Raw genomic sequence first — 18,034 nt, 5'->3', positions numbered from 1 at the left:
ATCCACCAGCCACTCTGTGCGGCCTGCTCTGAGGAATGCACGTGGGCCCTGGGGCATCGGAGGTTAGGACACCCAGTCAGGGCCTCTCCACATCGGCCACCCTTCATGGCTATGGCATTACCACTCCCCCACCGGCCGTGATCTGCCTTATGCACCAAGACTGTCAGTAGTGTCTACTCATCTGTCGCCACATCTGTCTGCACACCTGGAGAAAGGGCCAGGTAGGCGCCTGGCACCCAGCACACAGCCCCAGCCGCTCCCCCTGCCACTGTCCACTGGCATCTGATCAACAGTCCTGGGCACAGGCTCTGGGGTCACCACCCCCCTCCGGGGGACAAGGGTACCACAGGACTCCCACTACTCTGCACCAAACACCAACAATCACTTCACCTCACGACTCAGCGTCCCCCGGGGGAGGCGGACCATGGGCAGTGCCCACCTCTCAGCCGGCACTCAGCAAACGCTGCTGAGCAATAGGCCCTGGCCTAGAGACAGCCCTGTGGAGGCCCACAGCAGTGCAGCTGGCGCCTGAGCTGCTGCAGGGCCATGGCCAGGGTCCAGGCCCAGGAGCCACACAGATAAATGCACTCGGAGAAGCCAGGCCACAGCCCAACAATGGCCAGCGAGCACCTTAGCTAGAAACACAGATGCCGCAAGCCGCCACGGCCGTGAGCGCAGTGCTCCTCCCAACCTGGTGCCCACTTGGTGGGATGGGGCTGCGGTCTCCAGGGGCACCCGGACCCCAGCCAACAACCCAGAGCAGCACGGGGACCCCAGCCCCACTGCACACCAGCAGGGGTCTTCGCCATGTCGGAGCTCGGCCACAGCAGGTGCACACGGGGTGGCTGTGAGGATGTGCCAGGCGCTGCACATGAAGGGCTCAGCATCCACCCCCACACGGCCATGTGGGCACCTGCCGGCTACTGCTGCACTTTTGAGTGCCTCACTGGGCCTGGCAACACCCCAACTGCCGCGGGCCCCTGCCAGGTTCCAGCAACCAGCCTCCTGACTCGTGGCCGGCACAGGCGCCCCTGAGGCTCCAGGCCTCTTGGGGACCCTTCCTCCTGCCTCTGCTCCTTACCTATCTGCCCGACTCCAGGTAGGGGAAGACTTCCCCCAAATGCCTGCACAGCAGAACCTCCACGTCCTCTGGTGACGGGGCCCATGGGCAGCTGGGACAGCTGTGTTGCCCCTTGACAACTCCAGACGGGCCCTGGGAGCTGTCCACTGAGCCCCTTGCAGAAGCTGAGATGATCCAGGCCACATGCTCAGACACACCTCCCTAAAGAAGCCACTGTGAGGCCCCAGAGCTCAGCAGCACCTGACCAGCACCAGCTGCTCCGGACCCCGGTCAGCGGTGCTTGGGCCTTCCTCCTCCAGCCTGGGGCACCTCTGTGCAGCACAGAACAGGGCAAGTGAGGTGCAGCTCCACAACAGGGCACTCCTGAGCCACGGACACGTAGAGGAGAGCTCAGGGGCAAGGGGCCGGCGTGGGCAAGGGGTGCCCCCCGTGACTGGAGATGCCCGCTGCAGTCATGTTATAGCTCGCATGTAGGAGCCAGCGACCCTGACACTGCTTCAGGAAGCCCGGGCTCTGATCCCTGCACCCCCGCAACAGTCGGCCGGCCCTGGGGACCCTCACCATGCCCACCAGGAGCGATGTTCCTGCAGAGGCTGCCGCAGTACCCCAAGGTGAGTGGCAGGGCGGGAACCCCATTTCCCATCAAGCCCACAACTCAGCTTTGTGGCAGTGCCCGATGGGCTGCCGTCTCCCTCCCAGCAGACCCACCTCAGGTCGGCTGCTATGAGGTTAAAGCCGTTGTACAGATGGCCCTCCGCAGAGACCTTCTTCAAGTAGGACAAGCTGTCCATGTCTGTAGTCAGAAAGTGGGTCACAAGTTCACCTGTGGGTAGGGGACAGATACACATGGCCAAGGCAGCAGGGCTGAGTCCCTCGTCCTGGGGAGCCATACCTCATTCCCATGGCAGCTAAGGAGGTCTGCATCAAGAACTCTGTTTTTGTTGGGTTTTAATTTTTTTTTTCTGCCATTATACCCTAAATGGAGGTGCAGCATGAGGGGAAAAAAATCTTCAGTGGGGACAATGTGTGTCCACGGAGCTGTCTTCCCATGGGGTACTGCTCTGCAAACATCTGACAGGTGCAGGACAATGACAACAGCCAGAAGTGACACTTTGGCCTGGGGCACAAATGTGGAGAGTGTTCCCTGAGAGGGGCAAACCATGTCTGTGCAGGTAGGTGCTGTGTGGGCCAGGCGGAGGGGGGGTTCCCACAGTGATGCCAGCCAGTGGGCCTCAGAGCCGGAAACACCCCACTTCCCCTTCTTCCTCCTCCTGTGTCCACATGTGTCCAGGAAAGCCCGTCCCCCTGCCCCGCACCCTCCACCACAGCCCCATGGTACCTCGGCCCCGGGCATCTGGGTCCTGCCGTGGCTGCAGGTAGTTGGTGAGTGCGGCCAGCTTCCCCCGTGTGCTGATGCCCAGCCACGTGCCTCCTTCCTTGCCTTCCTCCATGTCAAGCCCTGTGGCAGATGATAGTGTCACCACCAGTAGCGCCTACTGCCCTGGCCCTGTGTGCTAGCGAGATACATGCTCAGCCCAGCAGCCCTGGCTAAGGAATAGGGGCTTGAACTACTCAGGGCAACGCAGCCCTAAAGCCCACAGGGCATGTGAGATAGATCATGCTCCCAGGATGACATCTGATGCCCATGGAGCCCCTGAAAGCTTGCAATGGGACCTGGCATGTGTGGAATGCATCCTGATGCTTGGATCAACACTGGGCTGGGAGCACAGTACCAGCTCCATCCTAGCAATGGCACCAGGCCCCAATCCCACATCCTGGATCAGGTGCAGGGCCGCTGGCTTTCCTCCCCCAGCAGGACACACAGGCCCTCAGGCTGGGTGCTTCACTAGGAGCCCGGAGCACATCCAGGCCCACCTGTTTGCTTGATTCCCACCCCATAGGCCCAGGTCATGGTTAGCCCTCCATGGGGCCTCACCACTGGGTCAGTGAGGCCCTTTAAGTCATAGCAAAGTGTCTTCCTAGATTAGAGGATCATTTCAGTTGAAGACTGGGGTAAAAGCAGCTAAATCATTAAAATATCATTTTTATAATAATAATAAATTATAACAGTAAAAGAAAAAAAGATGGAAAGATCAGAAAGGAAGGAGTAAACTGTATTTGTAGATGAGAGGATTACAGGTGAAGAAAATCCAAAAGGAATCTACAAAAAAAAAAAAAAAAAAAATCTGCTGGGGGCACCTGGCTGGCTCAGTCAGAAGAGCATGGGACTCTTGATCTCAGGGTCCTGAGTTTGAGCCTGGTGTTAGATACAAAAATTACTAAAAAAAATAAATTAACTTAAAAAAATCTACTAGAACTGCTAAGTAAATAAAGGCAAGAATCAGAAAATGAAAATTTAAAGATACCATTTACAATAGCATTAAATAAAACAAAACGTAGGAAAACATTTAAGGAAAAATGCGTAACACCTAAAGACTGAAAACCACAGAGCAGTGCTGAGAGAAGTCAAGAATCTGTAACTAAAAGACAGACAGAGATGCCCCGTTCCTCAACCGAAGAGTCAATATTGTTAAGACGACAGTTCTCTCCAAATGGCCAGAAGAGTCAACACAATCCAAATCCAAATCCCAGGAAGCTTTTCTATTTTATAGAAATTAACAAGCTGACTTTAAAATTTATATGCACACACAAAAGAGCCAGGATGGCCAAAGGAGTCCTGAAATAGAACAAAGCTGGAGGACTTAACACCACTTGATTTCAAAACTTGCTAAAAAAACTGCAGCAATCGAGACAGTGTGATGTTGGCATCAAGACAGACAAACAGATCAATGGCACACAAAGGAGCCCAAAATAGATCCACACATGTGTTCAACTGATTTTCAACCACGTTGCCATAGGAATGCAATAGGCAAAAGAGTTATCTATTCAATAAATAAGGCTAGGAGAACTTGAGATATGAATCTCAACCCCTACCTCACACCAAGTACAAAAATGTAAGATAAATCATAGACCTAAACACAAAACCCTAAATCAAAAGGCTTCTAGAAGCAAAAAGAGGAAAACATCTTTATGGCTTTAGGGTAGGCAAAGACACAAACAGAATAAACCATAAAAGAGTAAACTTCACTTCACGAAAAGAAAATATTCTGCTCACCAGAAGATGTCATTAAGAAAATGAGGAGGCAATACATTTATCCAACAAGGGACTCCAATCCAGAATGCATAAAAAACTCCTACAAATCAAACACTGAAAAGTAAACAAGAATTCCGTATCTGGCCAATCACCAGGGACCAGATTTACTCTCCTACCTAAAACCACCAAAAGAAAATACATGAAACAATGCATTTCAAGATACTGGACATCAAAAAACAAAGGACACAGATCTATGAGACAAAAAATAAACTAGGCGAACCCCAAGACTGGAGAGAGTCTCCAGGACACTGCATGGGGAGGAGACCCAGGCTGAGGGTCTGGACTCCACTGGACTCCCTGGCCGAGGAGAAGGGCTGGGAGCCTGAGGAGATTGAGGAGACCAGAGCTCCCAGGACAGAAGACCAGAGAGGAGAGAGCTGCACAGAACCCCAGACAACTGATCGGTACATGTGTGTGAGGAAACTACCTGTGGCCAAGAAAGAGCCATCCAGAAAGATTAGAGGAGACAGTGCTCACGCAGGGCTGGGAATAGTGCCTGTTCCTAGAAGTCAGCCTGGAAAACCTCAAGATCTAGGGAGCACAGGCAAGGGAAGACAGAAGGATCTTGCCTGAGGAGTAGGGAATCATTGGCCTTAGACTGGGCATAGCTTCAGAGCCACTTAACCAATCTTAAAAGCAAGACCTGAAAGGATCAAATTGTTTCTGAGCATCTTGACTGTGTCCCAGAACAAAGCTCAGAAATATTTATAGATATACAAAATATTCGGTCCCCAACAAGATAAAACCCATAAATGTTTGGCATCCAATCAAAAATTACCAAGCATGCAAAGAAGCAGAAAAACATGGCCCTGCTTACTAAAAGTTCAATCAATCTAGTCAAACTGAACTGGAACTGACACAGACATCAGACTTTGCAGACAAGGATATTTAAACAGCTATTAAAACTATACTCTGTATGCTAAAACAGTTAAGAACATACAAAGAAGATAGAAAAATTGAATTTCTAGAGATAAAAACTACAATGTGTGAGAGAAAAAACATATACGATGAGGTTAAAAGCAGATTAGACACCGGAGAAAGGAAGATTAGTGAATGTGAAGTTATGGCAATAGAAATGATCTAAAATGAAACAGAGAGAAAAGAGGGTTTTTAAAAATGAATTGAGCATTATCAAGGGTGCCTGAGTGGCTCAGTCAGTTAAGTGTCTGACTCTTGATTTTGGCTCAGGTCATGATCTCAGGGTCGTGAGACTGAGCCCCGCGTCAGGCTCTGCACTCAGCAGTGTATCTGCTTGAGATTCTCTCTCTCTTCCTCTGCCCCTCCCCTCATTCATGCACACCCGTGTGCACACTCTCTCTAAAAAACTGAGAAATAAAATCTTTTAATAAAATGAACTGAGCATCATCAAAGTGTGGGACAACACAACCTATATGTGTGAATAGGCAGAGAGAAGGAAAGAGATCGAGAAGAAAGAGCAGGAGACAGAAAAAATATTTTAAAAAATAATACCTGAATTTTTCTAAACTTCTAACAAGTTCCCAAGCAATGCTGATGCTACTAGCTCACAGATCGCATTTGGAGAACCACTGGCCTACAATTCTGCACACAATTTGGTGATGTCAGATGGCGGGAGGATGTGGATCTTAGTGTCTTCCAGCCCTAACTGGTGCAGTGGCCACTGGGCCCACCCGGCACTGTCATGCAGCAGGGCCACCCTCCCACTAGGCAGGAGCCCCGTATCAGCATGCCAGAGACCAACTCCAAATCACTACAAAGGGTGAAGGATTCCAAGTGGCTGGAACCCCTCAGCAGGGATTGGCCCTGATTTAGGGGCAGGGTGCAGGCCTGAGTGCCTAAGCAGCATGGAGCCCAGGTGGTCAGGATGGCCAAAGGAGCCCAAACAGGCTAACCCTTCATCTGTGTACTGCTCTACAAAAATACTCAAGAAGTGCCATCAGGCCCTCACCCCTCACCCCACCCCCCCTGACCAGTCCCCACCCCCCCCACGCCACTACAGCCACCCATTCATGCCCTGCAGCAGCAACACACACAGCCTGCCCCATCCCCATGACCCCCTTCCATTCTACTCTAGCTCAGGATGGTTGGCATGGTACTGGCCAGGCCCACAGGCTCCCCTCAGCCCTCCTCGCATTGCCCTGCAGGCCTGACCCTCGACCTCTGGGAGAGCCATGGCTGGCCCAGCCAAGGACCCCACATACATGGCCCCCCTGGGGTTACTGTACTGAAGTACCTGGAGCTTACACAACAGGGGTCTCTGGCCCCCCACTTCTGTCCGCACATCTAGACATTTCCAATGTCTCCCGTGCAGCTTCTGAGGAGGCCAAGACATAACCCAGAGACCTAGCCTCTTCTCCCTCTTGCTCTTAGTGAGAGGGGTCTCACAACAGCTTTCCCCACCACCTGCCAGACCTCCTGTCCACGACACTGCCCTGCCTCAGTCTCCCCACTCCTGTCCTCTTTCCACATGGCACCAGAACGATCCAGCCTGGGCAGTGTTTTCCTCACACCAATGCCCAACCAGTCTATACAGGAGGCCCTCTATAGAAGTTCCACAGTCAAGCTTTTAGATGCTGAAGGCGAAGCAGGGCACACCTGGTGTCCCCAGACCCCTGAGGGCACCCACTCAGCCCACTGGGCACCTGAGCACCCCTGTCAGCCCTGCCAGGTTCCTTTCTGCTTCCCTGATGCCTAGCTCGCAGGCAGAGGGACCTTGGCCTGGCCAATACCTGTCCACATGCCCTCCAAGTAGACCCCTGTCCGCCCCATGGGCAGAAACTGCTCTCTGTCCACGGGGCTCAGGGAGGCTGCCCGCTGAGCCAGCAGGGGACACAGCTGTCACCTCTGCTTCTGCCTCCCTCTGTGGGAACTCCTCATGCAGCTCCCATCTGAACGTGCTCCAACCAAGCCTCTGCTTCCCAAATTCAGACCATCTCTGGAGCAAGGCGTGCCGGTGTGTAAAGAGAAATGTGTGTGCTCGCGCGCGCGCGCGCGCACACACACACACACACCCCAACTATGATGCTTCACAGAGTGACCGAATGTGAACCTGCACCTCATACAAACCCAACCACACGTGCACAGCGAAAAGGTGGATCCAAATAAAACCAACTGATCCTTCCAGCTACTTCTCTGGGAACCCACAACACATGAAACCATGTGGATGGCGCTGGGTAGACACTTCGGGGCTGGTCACCTCAATGCTGGCCCTAGACCCCAACCTGGGAGCCTCCCCCATGAGACCAGTCAGTGTCCACTCCTTCATTCTGCACTTACACGGAGAGGCAGCACCAATAACAGTTAAAAGCACTCTGGGGCTCCTACTTCCTGCCATGTTGTGGCCGCCCCCCGAGGAAAGACTCACCACTGAGGACCTCATTGTTGCTCCCCCAGAAGTCAGCTAGCTTGGATGGTCTGTGGTAAAATTCATCCCTGTTGGCCGCCAGGATGAGCCTGAAAGAGAAAGCATGACCAAAGGTCTCAGGGGAAAACAGAAAAGCCAATTTTTTCTCCTGTTAACAAAGAAAATTTGCCTCCTTTAGCAACATAGGCAAGTCCTAAAGAGGACAGGAACCCTCAGGAGACAAAGATCGTGACGGCGCCAGACAGGTGGGTTTCCTAGGGAGCCTTCGGCCAAGACTGTGCCCCAGGACCCTGACGAAGAGAGAGGCGATGCTGGGCAAAGACGCATATCCCATCCCACCCTGCATACCCCACTTACCCAAAAAGGGCAGCAGCACCTGCACAGGCATGTCCCAGGTGCCCCGGTGGCAGAGAAGTACCCCTTCTGCCCATCTGTCCCTTCCCCCGAGGCCATCCCCAGTGAGCCCGTGACTTCCTGGAAATGTGAGCAGGCCCACCAGAAGGGCCCTGGGGACATGTGGAGCAGCGGCAGAGCACAGGATCTCTGGAGGCTGCTGTCCTGCATTTTGGGGTGTTTGGGGGAAGGAAGTGGGGTAAGAACTTCTGTGTTTCTCTAGTTTTTTGCATTATGAATCCAACAAGTTTTTTGTTGGCAAGCAGAGAAGATGTCAACGTTTTCAAAGGAGTTCTAGTTTTAACATAAGAAAACAAAGTTTCTGGGCATCTGTGTGGCTCAGTTGGTTAAGCGACTGCCTTTGGCCCAGGTCATGATCCCGGAGTCCTGGGATCAAGTCCTGCATCAGGCTCCCAGCTCAGCAGGGAGCCAGCTTCTCCCTTGGACCCTCTCCCCTCTCATGCTGTTTCTCTCTCTCTCTCAAATAAATAAATAAAATCTTAAAAAAAAAAAAAAAGAAAACAAAGTTTCTAGTCGGCTTTGCCCTTTTAAATAAGAACACAGACTGTGACTGAGTGGGGCTGCCACGTCTGTGAGACCTCTGGGTCTAAGAAGGGACAGCCAAAGGACCCTCTGAGCACCACCGGCAGGTGCGCAAAGGACACGGGGCCAGGACCTACGGCTTGGCCACCTGTGGTCACACTGGGTCTGAAACCAAGTCAGTCTAGTCAGTGGTCAGATCCTAAGGAGTCTTCAAAAATCATTTTTGTATTGACTCTTAGATATTTATGAACATTTAGGGGCGCCTGGGTGGCTCAGTCGGTTAAGTGTCTGCCTTCAGCTCAGGTCACGATCTCAGGGTCCTGGGATCAAGTCCCGCATCGGGCTCCCTGCTCAGCGGAGAGTCCGCCTGTCCCTCTCCCTCCGTCCCTCCCCCCGGCTCGCACATGCACCATCTCTTTCTCTGTCAATCAAAATCTTAAAAAAAAAAAAAAAGATTTTTATGGACACTTGCTTATGGTAAAATGTGAGTTAACAAAGTTCATAAAACTGAAAGTGAAACTGGCACCCACACCACCGCCCAGGCCCACAGAAGCGCTTTCATCCTGTGCACACTGCGTGCGGTAGCCCCCCACCCCAACTCTATACCTCCCCACGCAGCCCCAGCCACAGGCACCAACATGGCCAAGGCCTGGCAGTGGCCATCAAACCCTCCAGTCTCACCACCTTCGGGACACCTGTCCAGCCTGCAGCAGCCCTCTATCCCCCCGGGCACAGCACTCCGGGCTGCTCCAGGTCTCAGGGACAGGCACCTAGGGAGCAGTCGCTGTCCCTGATACGAAACCCAGCCATTCACAGAACAATCCTCTGCAGCGCCACCTGCCGGACCCCAGGCCCGGTCTGAGGAAGACAGCCTTAGGGAGAAGCCAGCCGGGCCCTGACCTCTTTTATCTTCTGCCACATCTGCTTTGTCCCTTCCTTCTGCGACTCAATTCTGGACCCAACCTGGCTAGCACCGCTCCCACAGGCTACGTGTATGGGCCGGGCACCCCACCAACCCCTGTGGGTGGAGGTCATTCCACGTGGTCAGGAAACAGTGTCCTTCTTCAGAATCCCAAGCACCGCTCCTCTGCTCACTCGTCCTGACACCTGTGCTGAGAGGGGGCCGGGGAGGCCGGGGAGGCCAGCGAGGTGCTTCCCAAATGGAGACTGGTGCTTTTGGCTTCTGGTTCTGATTCTTACGTAAGTCTCCAGAAAAGGAAAAATTAGGGGGAAAAAAAAAGCTGACTGAGCAGAACCTTGTCCTAAGATTTTCAACTCCCTACTATTTTTAAAACAAGGAGCAGTGACACGCATTTGTTAATAACTAGGAATATTAATAACTGCCTGGTTATTTCTGCCATAAGAGTCACTATTTCGCTGAATTGCTAGTGGTTTGTTGGGGATTTCATTAAATACCTAATTGGGAGACGTGGGCATGATGAGTACCCACATCAAGGCTCCAAGTAAGAGAAAGTATTCCCTCACTCCCCACTTCTGGATACTGCAACACCAATAAAAGTCCATCTGTGCCACAGCGCCCAGGGGCAGGGGCCATGCCCACCAGTCAGGGGCTCGGAGGACAGCAAGTCAGGTTTGTTTTGTTCTAACAACTGAAACCACTAATTACTCATCGATGGGCACTCCTCACCCTGCTACTGGGGGTGAGTCTGTGCACCGTCTGGAGGTACTAGGTAGATCTGTGTACCACATGAGAGTGTGAGTCTGCGCAACACCTGGGGGGTGAGTCTGCACACCATCTAGGATGGCGGAGTCTGCACACCATCTGGGGAGTGAGTGTGTACCATCTGGGATGGCTGAGTCTGCACACCATCTGGGAGAGTGCGTCTGTATACCATCTAGGGGGTGAGTCAGTGCACCATCTGGGGGAGGTAGGCGTGTGCACCATCTGGCAGGTGAGTTGTGTGTCGTCTAGAAGGTGAGTCAGGGCACCATCTCAGGGGCTGAATCTGTGTACTATGGGGTGGGGGATCTCGGCACCATCTGAGGGGCAAGTCTGTGCACCATCTGGGGAGAGTTTAGTGCCAGGTAGCAGGTGCACAGGCCCATGGCCCAGTGATGTCACCAGCAGTGATGAGTCCCGTGGAAGCCACCAGAAGGATGTGACAGCTCGCCCAGCAGCCCCTCCAGACTGGAGCCAACAAGGGGAATTAGCTCATGAGTCTAAACAGACATTTTGATAAAGACAGTAGTTATACTACAGCCATGACAGTGTTACCTGATGGGAAGCATACTGGTTTTCTATGGGGCCTCACAAATTGCCACACACATAGCGTGCGTATACAGTAGCTCAGAGCAATGCCTACTTCTCATCTCAGTCTATGGTCAGGAGCGCGGGCCGGGATGTGCTGGGTGCTCTGCTCAGTGGCCCCTGAGGTAGCACCCAAGGTGCCGACCAGCAAGGTGTCACTGAGGTTCGGGATCTTATGTTCCTGAGGTTGCTGCAGAATTCCCATCCTAGGCCGGGGTCACTCTCAACTCCTAGAGGTCACCCCCAGTTCCTGGCCATGGGCCCCTCCAAGCACAGCAGCTTACCTCTTCAGGAGGGGCTTGGCCCCACCTGGGGGCTCTTCTGATTACATCAGACCCACCCAGGACTGCTCCCATTTGACTAACTCCAACTCAACTGATTAGGGACTTTTGTCACATTGGCAAAATCCCTTCACATTGAGCCCCACAGCCCCACACACAACCAGGGGAATGAATGACATTGGTGTGTACAGCGAGAGCAGGAATCTTGGGAGCCATCAGCCTACCACAGGGGTTACGGGAGCTCACATTTTACTTTGTACATCCTGTAGGGTATGACTTCTTTTCAAAGAGCACGTACCCCTTTACAATCAGGGACATAACTAGAACCCCAGGGAAACACCGCTGCCTCCACAGAGCAAGGTCATGGGGATCCCGGAGCAAAGCTGTAGCCAGCACGGAAAAGTTCCAAGTCAGCAGCTCACAGGCTGCTAAAACCGTTTCTTACCTGCTATGCTCCTTGCCTCAGTGCTGCAGATATCCTTACTAAAATTTAAAACGAACGGAAACAACAGGCGCCCAGACAGTACTCACACTGGGTAACTGTCACCAAAAATTGGAGGTTCCAAGTGCCACGTAACAACAGGCATGGGAGGCAGAGGCTGGGACCACCCAGGGGAATCCCACGTCTGGGCAGGGGCCATGATGCCCCATGGCAGAAGCAACCCCAGGAGGGAGTGACTCCCACGGAGCCCACCTCACCAGGGCCAGCTCAGCACCAAGAGGACAGGTTGGGGGGCCCGAGGGCATTTGGGGAGTCATGCCAGGGCAGTGCTTGCGGGGAGGCAGCAGTGGGATGTGACTTGGGGACCGCTGCCACATCTGGAGGGATGGGTATCCCCAACAGCGAGGGGCAGTGGGATGTTGACATGGGGGATGGGAGGTGTAGACCACGGGATCCATGACACCAGGGCCCAGCCCAGCGTCAGGCCTGGAGATGCTCTGCAGAAGTGGCCATGCTCACATTCACTCCCTGGGCAGGTGCTGAGCTGGCTCCCTCCCTGCCTGCACCCGGTGAGCGTCACTCAACAACACACTGTGACTGCCAAATCTGGGGGGAAGAGACCACAAGATGCATGCTCCGCGGTAGGCTACACTTTCTCTCGTGGGGAAACAGATGATACAATGCTTGAACGAGGCCCAAGAGAAGGAGAGATGCTTCAGGAGCCATGCCTTTCACCAGCAGGCCTGCAAAGTGGCAGGCACAGACCAAGCACCACCATCGCTGGGCCAGTCCCAGGCAGGGCATGACAGGGACAGGCTCATCTTCCAGGAACTGACTCCTGGGAGGTCAGAAAACACATTCCCGTGAGATCAGCATCTGGCAATGGCAGAGCCGTGGGTGACACTGCCCACAGCGTCAAAGGTGAGGATGTCTCATTCTTTTCTGTAGGGCAGATATTTAAATCATTTACATAGACAGTTGACCCTCGAACACAGGGGTTAAGGGAACCAACCGCCCTCCCCGCAGAGGCAAAAATCCAGGTATAACTTTTTTTTTAAGATCTTATCTATTCAGGGGCACCTGGGTGGCTCAGTCAGTTAAGCGGCTGCCTTCGGCTCAGGTCATGATCCCAGGGTCCTGGGATTGAGCCCCACGTCGGGCTCCCTGCTCGGCAGGGAGCCTCCTTCTCCTTCTCCCTCTGTCTGCCTCTCTGCCTACTTGTGCTCTCTATCTCTCTGTCAAATAAATAAAATCTTTAAAAAAAAAAAAAAATCTTATCTATTCATTTGACCGAGAGAGAGAGGAAGAGAGGGGGGAGCACAAGCAGGGGAAGCAGCAGAGGGAGAGGGAGAATCAGGCTTCCCACTAGGCAGGGAGCCCAACATGGGGCTCCATCCCAGAACCCTGGGATCATGACCTGAGCCGAAGGCAGATGCTTAACCGAGTAAGCCACCCAGGCTCCCCAAAAATCCATGTATAACTTTCGACTCCACCAAAACTTAACTAGTACTGGCCTACTGTTCACCACAAACCTTACCAATAACATAAACAGTTCAATCCCCATGTATTTTATATGTTATATATATTACATACCGTATTTTTTACAATAAAGTAAGCTAGAGAAAAATAAAACATTATTAAGAAAATCATAAAGAAGAGCGCCTCGCTGGCTCATTGGTGGAACCCATGACTCTTGATCTCAGGGTTGTGAGTCCGAGCCCCACGCTGGGTGTAGAGATCACTTGAAAAATCGAGTAAAAAAAAAAAATCATAAGGAAGAGAAAATACATTTATAGTACTGTACTTTAAAAAATCGGCATGTCAGGGCACCTGGGTGGCTCAGTCGTTAAGCGTCTGCCTTCGGCTCAGGTCATGGTCCCAGGGTCCTGGGATCGAGCCCCGCATCGGGCTCCCTGCTCCGCGGGAAGCCTGCTTCTCCCTCTCCCACTCCCCCTGCTTGTGTTCCCTCTCTTGCTGTGTTTCTGTCAAATAAATAAATAAAATCTTAAAAAAGAAAAAATCGGCATGTAAGTGGACCTGCACAGTTCAAATCCATGTTGTTCAAAAGTCAACTTTCCATGGCAAGGATGGCCACCATTCCAGCTATAAAAGTCCCCTTCGCAACCATCTGACCCTGGAGCAGCAATGACTGCAGGGATGAGCTCAACCCACAAACAAAACCAGGTGCTTCCCGTTACCCCAAGTGCCAAGAGGCCACTGCACGTGTGTTGATATTGAGGGTGCCTAAGAGAGCACACGGAGCACAGGGTCTTCGATGGGTCCCAGCCATGTGGACCAGTTTGGTGGGCAGCAGAGTCCAAGTGGACGGTGGCGCTGGCACCTGGTTTGTCTGGCTTGGTGGGAGAGAACTTGGTCTGGACAGTGAACAATGATGACACACCGTGAAGACATACTCCACCACCAAACCGATACATGGGCTGGCATGGCTTGGGAAGCCTATGGCACGGCCATCGAAAGACACTCGCAGGTATCAATTTGGTAGTTCCTCAGAAAGTTGAAAACAGAACTGCCATGTGATCCAGTAATTCTGCCTCGGGGTATACCCGCCCCAAAAAAAGAATGGAAAGCGGGACTCAAACAGACACTTGTATGCTATCTCCACGGCAGCATGACTCACAATAGCCAAGAAGTGGAAATAGTCCAAGTGTCCATCAAGAGATGAATGGATAAAAATGTGGTCCTGCATACAGTGGGATGTTACTGAGCCTTAAGAAGGAAGGAGATTCTGACACATGCTACACCGTGATCTTGAGGACACTATGCTCAATAAAATAAGCCAGTCTCATAAAAATACTACGATTCCACTTATATGAGGTCCCCAGAGTAGTCAAGGTCATTGAAACAAAGTAGACTGGTGGTTGCCAGGGGCTGGGGGGAGGGAAACGGGAAGTCAGTGTTTGGTGGAGACAGAGATTCAGCTGGGGACAATGAAGAGTTCTGGAGATGGATGGCGGGGATGGTTGCACAACGACGTGAATGTACTTAATGCCACTGAACTGGACACTTGTCAATGGTTAGAATGGCACACACTCCTATTCCTGCCAATTATTAGGTGGAGGTGGGGGGAGATGAAGACACACCAGTGCATGCTAACGTGGAGGGCAGAGGCTGGTGCATCCCAGGCCAGGACAGGGATGGCTAAAGCAGGAGGGAGCCCAAGTGAGGGACGCTGGGGCAGGTCCTGCTGGCCCCATCGGCTCCTGGCAGCACTGCCTAGCCAGGGCCTCCTCCCCACCACACTGATGGCCCTGGAGCCTGGCCTGCTCCCCATTCCACTCTAGGCACCGGGAACCCCTCTCCAATCTCTGACAGGCCCAGGCTTGGCCTCTCCTCACTGGCTCTGCTGCAGTGTCCCTCCCATGCAGCCCCCTCCCTGCTCCTCCCATCCTTTTCTCCTATCACACACGTATGGAAGCATGAATACCAAGGGCCCAGAGCCCACCCATTCTCAAGGGCCAGACAACCCCACAGCTAGAGTAGGAGCAGCTACCGGAAGTCCCTCTTGCCCCCACCCCCCCACGCAATAGGGTAAACAAGTGTATTTGGTCAGTCACCAGCGGTGAATAACTGAATAACTGCTGTTGGACAGGGCAGGCCCAGCCTGTACAGCTTGTCCCCACCTGGGCGCTATGAGGACTGTGGGGCACCTGAGGCCAAGCGGAGGACAGTAGACACAGAGCAAGGGGGTTACCTGTATGCATTTTTAGCGGTGGTATGTTTAGGTTTTGGCTTAGGGCTTTGGAATACACTGGAGAGAAACATTAAGGCTGTCTTGAATCACAATCCACAAGGAGTCGTTATGAGGAGAGGTCTTGGCAGTGACGCACAGGTCCCGAGCGAAAACAAGAGAGACCTCCTTCCTCCTTCTTCCCATGTTTATTTTACGGGCAGGAGACTGGAGGTAACCTCAGGAAACAGCATTTCCAGGGAGGCTGCGGCTGAATCTGGTAGTAAATATAGCCAGGAACAGACTCAGGGAATTGTCAGGCTGCGTGTCCCCGTGTGAGAAATCCTCATCAGGTCAAAACAGAGTCATTTTGTTGGTATGTGAGAGTTCACGTGAGCAAAGAAGGGTGCACATGAAACCTCAGTAGCCAAAGGGGTAGACCATGTCAGTAATCCCGCTATTATGTCTCAGCCCCAAATTTGCCCTTCACTGCCTCCTCAGGATAAAGGAGCTGACGTTGGGGCTAGTACCATATTAAGTTTCGTCAGTAGAGGGCGCTGAAGAGACACCGCAGGACACTCCTGGCAACATGCCTGGCTCCCCCAGGATGAGTCCGGTTACACATGCGGCTTCCCCCACGCACCTAGTGACCAGCACCTCTCCCCAGTATCCTCCCAAGACAGTTGCCCGCACACCGGAGGGCAGACTCCTAGCAAGCTCCACTGCCATGGCACCCCAGCGATTTCTTTGCTATCCAGTGTGCCGCGGCTGAGCGTATCCGGCAAGGTCTGGCTCTCAGCCTGAGGGTGGAAGACGGGGTTCCACCCAGGGCATTCCAATCCTGTTACAGTTAATAATTCTGGATGTTACACTTCCCCTGCTCAAATCACTGCCCCTGGATCCTGCCCACTGGCTACACCCCAGCTCATTCTGCTGGGGGTCATGCAGGGTCAGCTCCAGGACCCTGGCCTGGCCCTGCTGTCCATTCCTCTGCATGATGGGAACACTGGGGACTCTTCAGTCCCCAACTTCTGGCCTGGAATGAGTTTCATTCAGCACAAAATTAGGCAGCATGGTGTCTGTGCAATTTTGCATGGTGACTCAAGTCTAAGAAGCTAATCAAAATGGTTCAAATCATTTCTGGTATAGATTTCAAAATGATGAAAACTTTCCAAGCAATCGTACTAGTGATCAGTTTAAAATTTCATTTTGGGTGTGGGTTACCTCTCAGCCTCATACTTGGAAAAACACGGAAAAATTCCCACTGGGTACCCCAGGAAACAGAGGGGCACATCCAGAGCCCAAGGTCGTGGGGAGGAGGGGGGTGCACTGGATCATGTCTCATCCCTCTCTGGCCTCAGTTTCCCACCTCCTCTGCTGATCTCCCAGCTTCCCCACCCCCACCTTCATTCCCCAGCTCAGGACCCACAGACCCTGTGTTCCTACCACCACCCAGACTTAGCACTGGCAACACAGACGAGCCCAGTCTAAATGGGGCTCTTGCTCATCAAGCCAGTTCTGCTGCCCCTGGCGCCCCTGCAGAAACCACAGGGCTGCGCCCCTACCTGGCCCAACATGGCTCCTCTGTCCTGCCCCTACAGCGACCTTAAGCAGCTAAGCCTCTGCACCTTTGTATGTCAGTTCAGCTTTCCTGCCACCTGGCAGTACCCACTGCTGCATCCCACACTGAATAACTGCTGTTGGACAGGGCAGGCCCAGCCTGTACAGCTTGTCCCCACCTGGGCGCTATGAGGACTGTGGGGCACCTGAGGCCAAGCGGAGGACAGTAGTAGACACAGAGCAAGGGGGTTACCTGTATGCATTTTTAGAAACAGGGCGAGGATCGAACTTAAAGAAGATGATGCACATGGGTCCCTGAGAGCAGCTTTGTTCACACAGGGTCACCAGTCTGCGGGAAAAAGAAAAAAAAATGTGTTGAATAAACAGCAGACAACACACCACTGCCTCCCCGAACCTGCAGTGCTCCCTGGCCCAGAAGAGAACCGCCTCTGGGATGCCCCTGACCCTTGTGGACACGGCAGAACCATACACCAGACACCGTGACACTCACCAGCACCGCCCAACCATCTCCCTAAGTGCTCACACACATCAGCACAGGCCAGACTGGCCCCCGCTGCCTGCCACGCTCACTGGCCCTGGACAGACCACGTGGAGGGTGGCCACAGGAGCAAGAACGAGAACCTGGCGGCCCCTGGGGCCAGCAGATCTTTTCCCCTAACCAAACTGAGAACAGAGATGAGATCCTGAGGCCACTGACCCTGGACAAGGTGACTGAGGGTCTCTAGCCCTGCATGTGTGCCTGAGCCAGGGCAAGGCTGCAGAGCAGAGCCAGCGGCCGCAGCCAGGGAACGGACAACACAGAGGCTGCGGAGACACTAAAGGGAGCCAAAAAGATGCCCCCAGAAGAGCCTCAGGAGCAAGGGGGGTGAGGGAGTGTTCGGCGTATATGCATGTACATGAGGCCTTGAGGTCTGCGTGCATGTGCAAGTGTACAGTTATGTGTGGGTGTTTGCAAGTGTGTTTGCAAGTGTGCTTCCACAGATGTCTGCATGCATGTGTGTGACTGTGTGTCCACTGAGCTCCAAGTGCACTAGCCTGGGGAGCCCTGGGACTGGGGAGGGTCCGTGCAGTACCCTGCCACCCCCCTCACCCCCGCCCAGAACACAGCACCTACTAGAGCAAGGTTTGGGGTCCGCATCTTTAAAGAGGGTCTGTGAACTGGGCCCCAGCTGGGAGAAGGTGGGATGAGATGCCCAGGCCCTGCCCATCCTTGCTCCAGGTTTCAACATAAACCACGAACACCGTGCCACTCCAAACCC

At 53.2% G+C, this 18,034-nt stretch overlaps 1 protein-coding gene across 2 annotated transcripts in view; it reads right to left on the bottom strand.

Annotated features, from left to right (window-relative positions):
* Nucleotides 1–18,034, bottom strand: part of TANGO2 (transport and golgi organization 2 homolog) — a 38,585-nt gene that overhangs the window by 9,912 nt on the left and 10,639 nt on the right. For both annotated transcript variants that reach the window (XM_044921287.1, XM_021690834.1), the window contains exons 2-5: nt 17,008–17,103; nt 7,579–7,667; nt 2,421–2,540; nt 1,790–1,904 (exon numbers count right to left, since the gene is read on the bottom strand). In XM_044921287.1, coding sequence (XP_044777222.1) covers nt 1,790–1,904; nt 2,421–2,540; nt 7,579–7,667; nt 17,008–17,063 — 380 coding nt within the window. In that variant the 5' untranslated portion in view covers nt 17,064–17,103. The remainder of the gene's footprint in view (nt 1–1,789; nt 1,905–2,420; nt 2,541–7,578; nt 7,668–17,007; nt 17,104–18,034) is intronic.

This window comes from Neomonachus schauinslandi, chromosome 14, assembly GCF_002201575.2.
Source record: "Neomonachus schauinslandi chromosome 14, ASM220157v2, whole genome shotgun sequence".
Taxonomy (NCBI): Eukaryota; Metazoa; Chordata; class Mammalia; order Carnivora; family Phocidae; genus Neomonachus; species Neomonachus schauinslandi.
The sequence above is the reverse complement of the archived record's forward strand: the minus strand, read 5'-3'. Positions and strand labels throughout refer to the sequence as shown.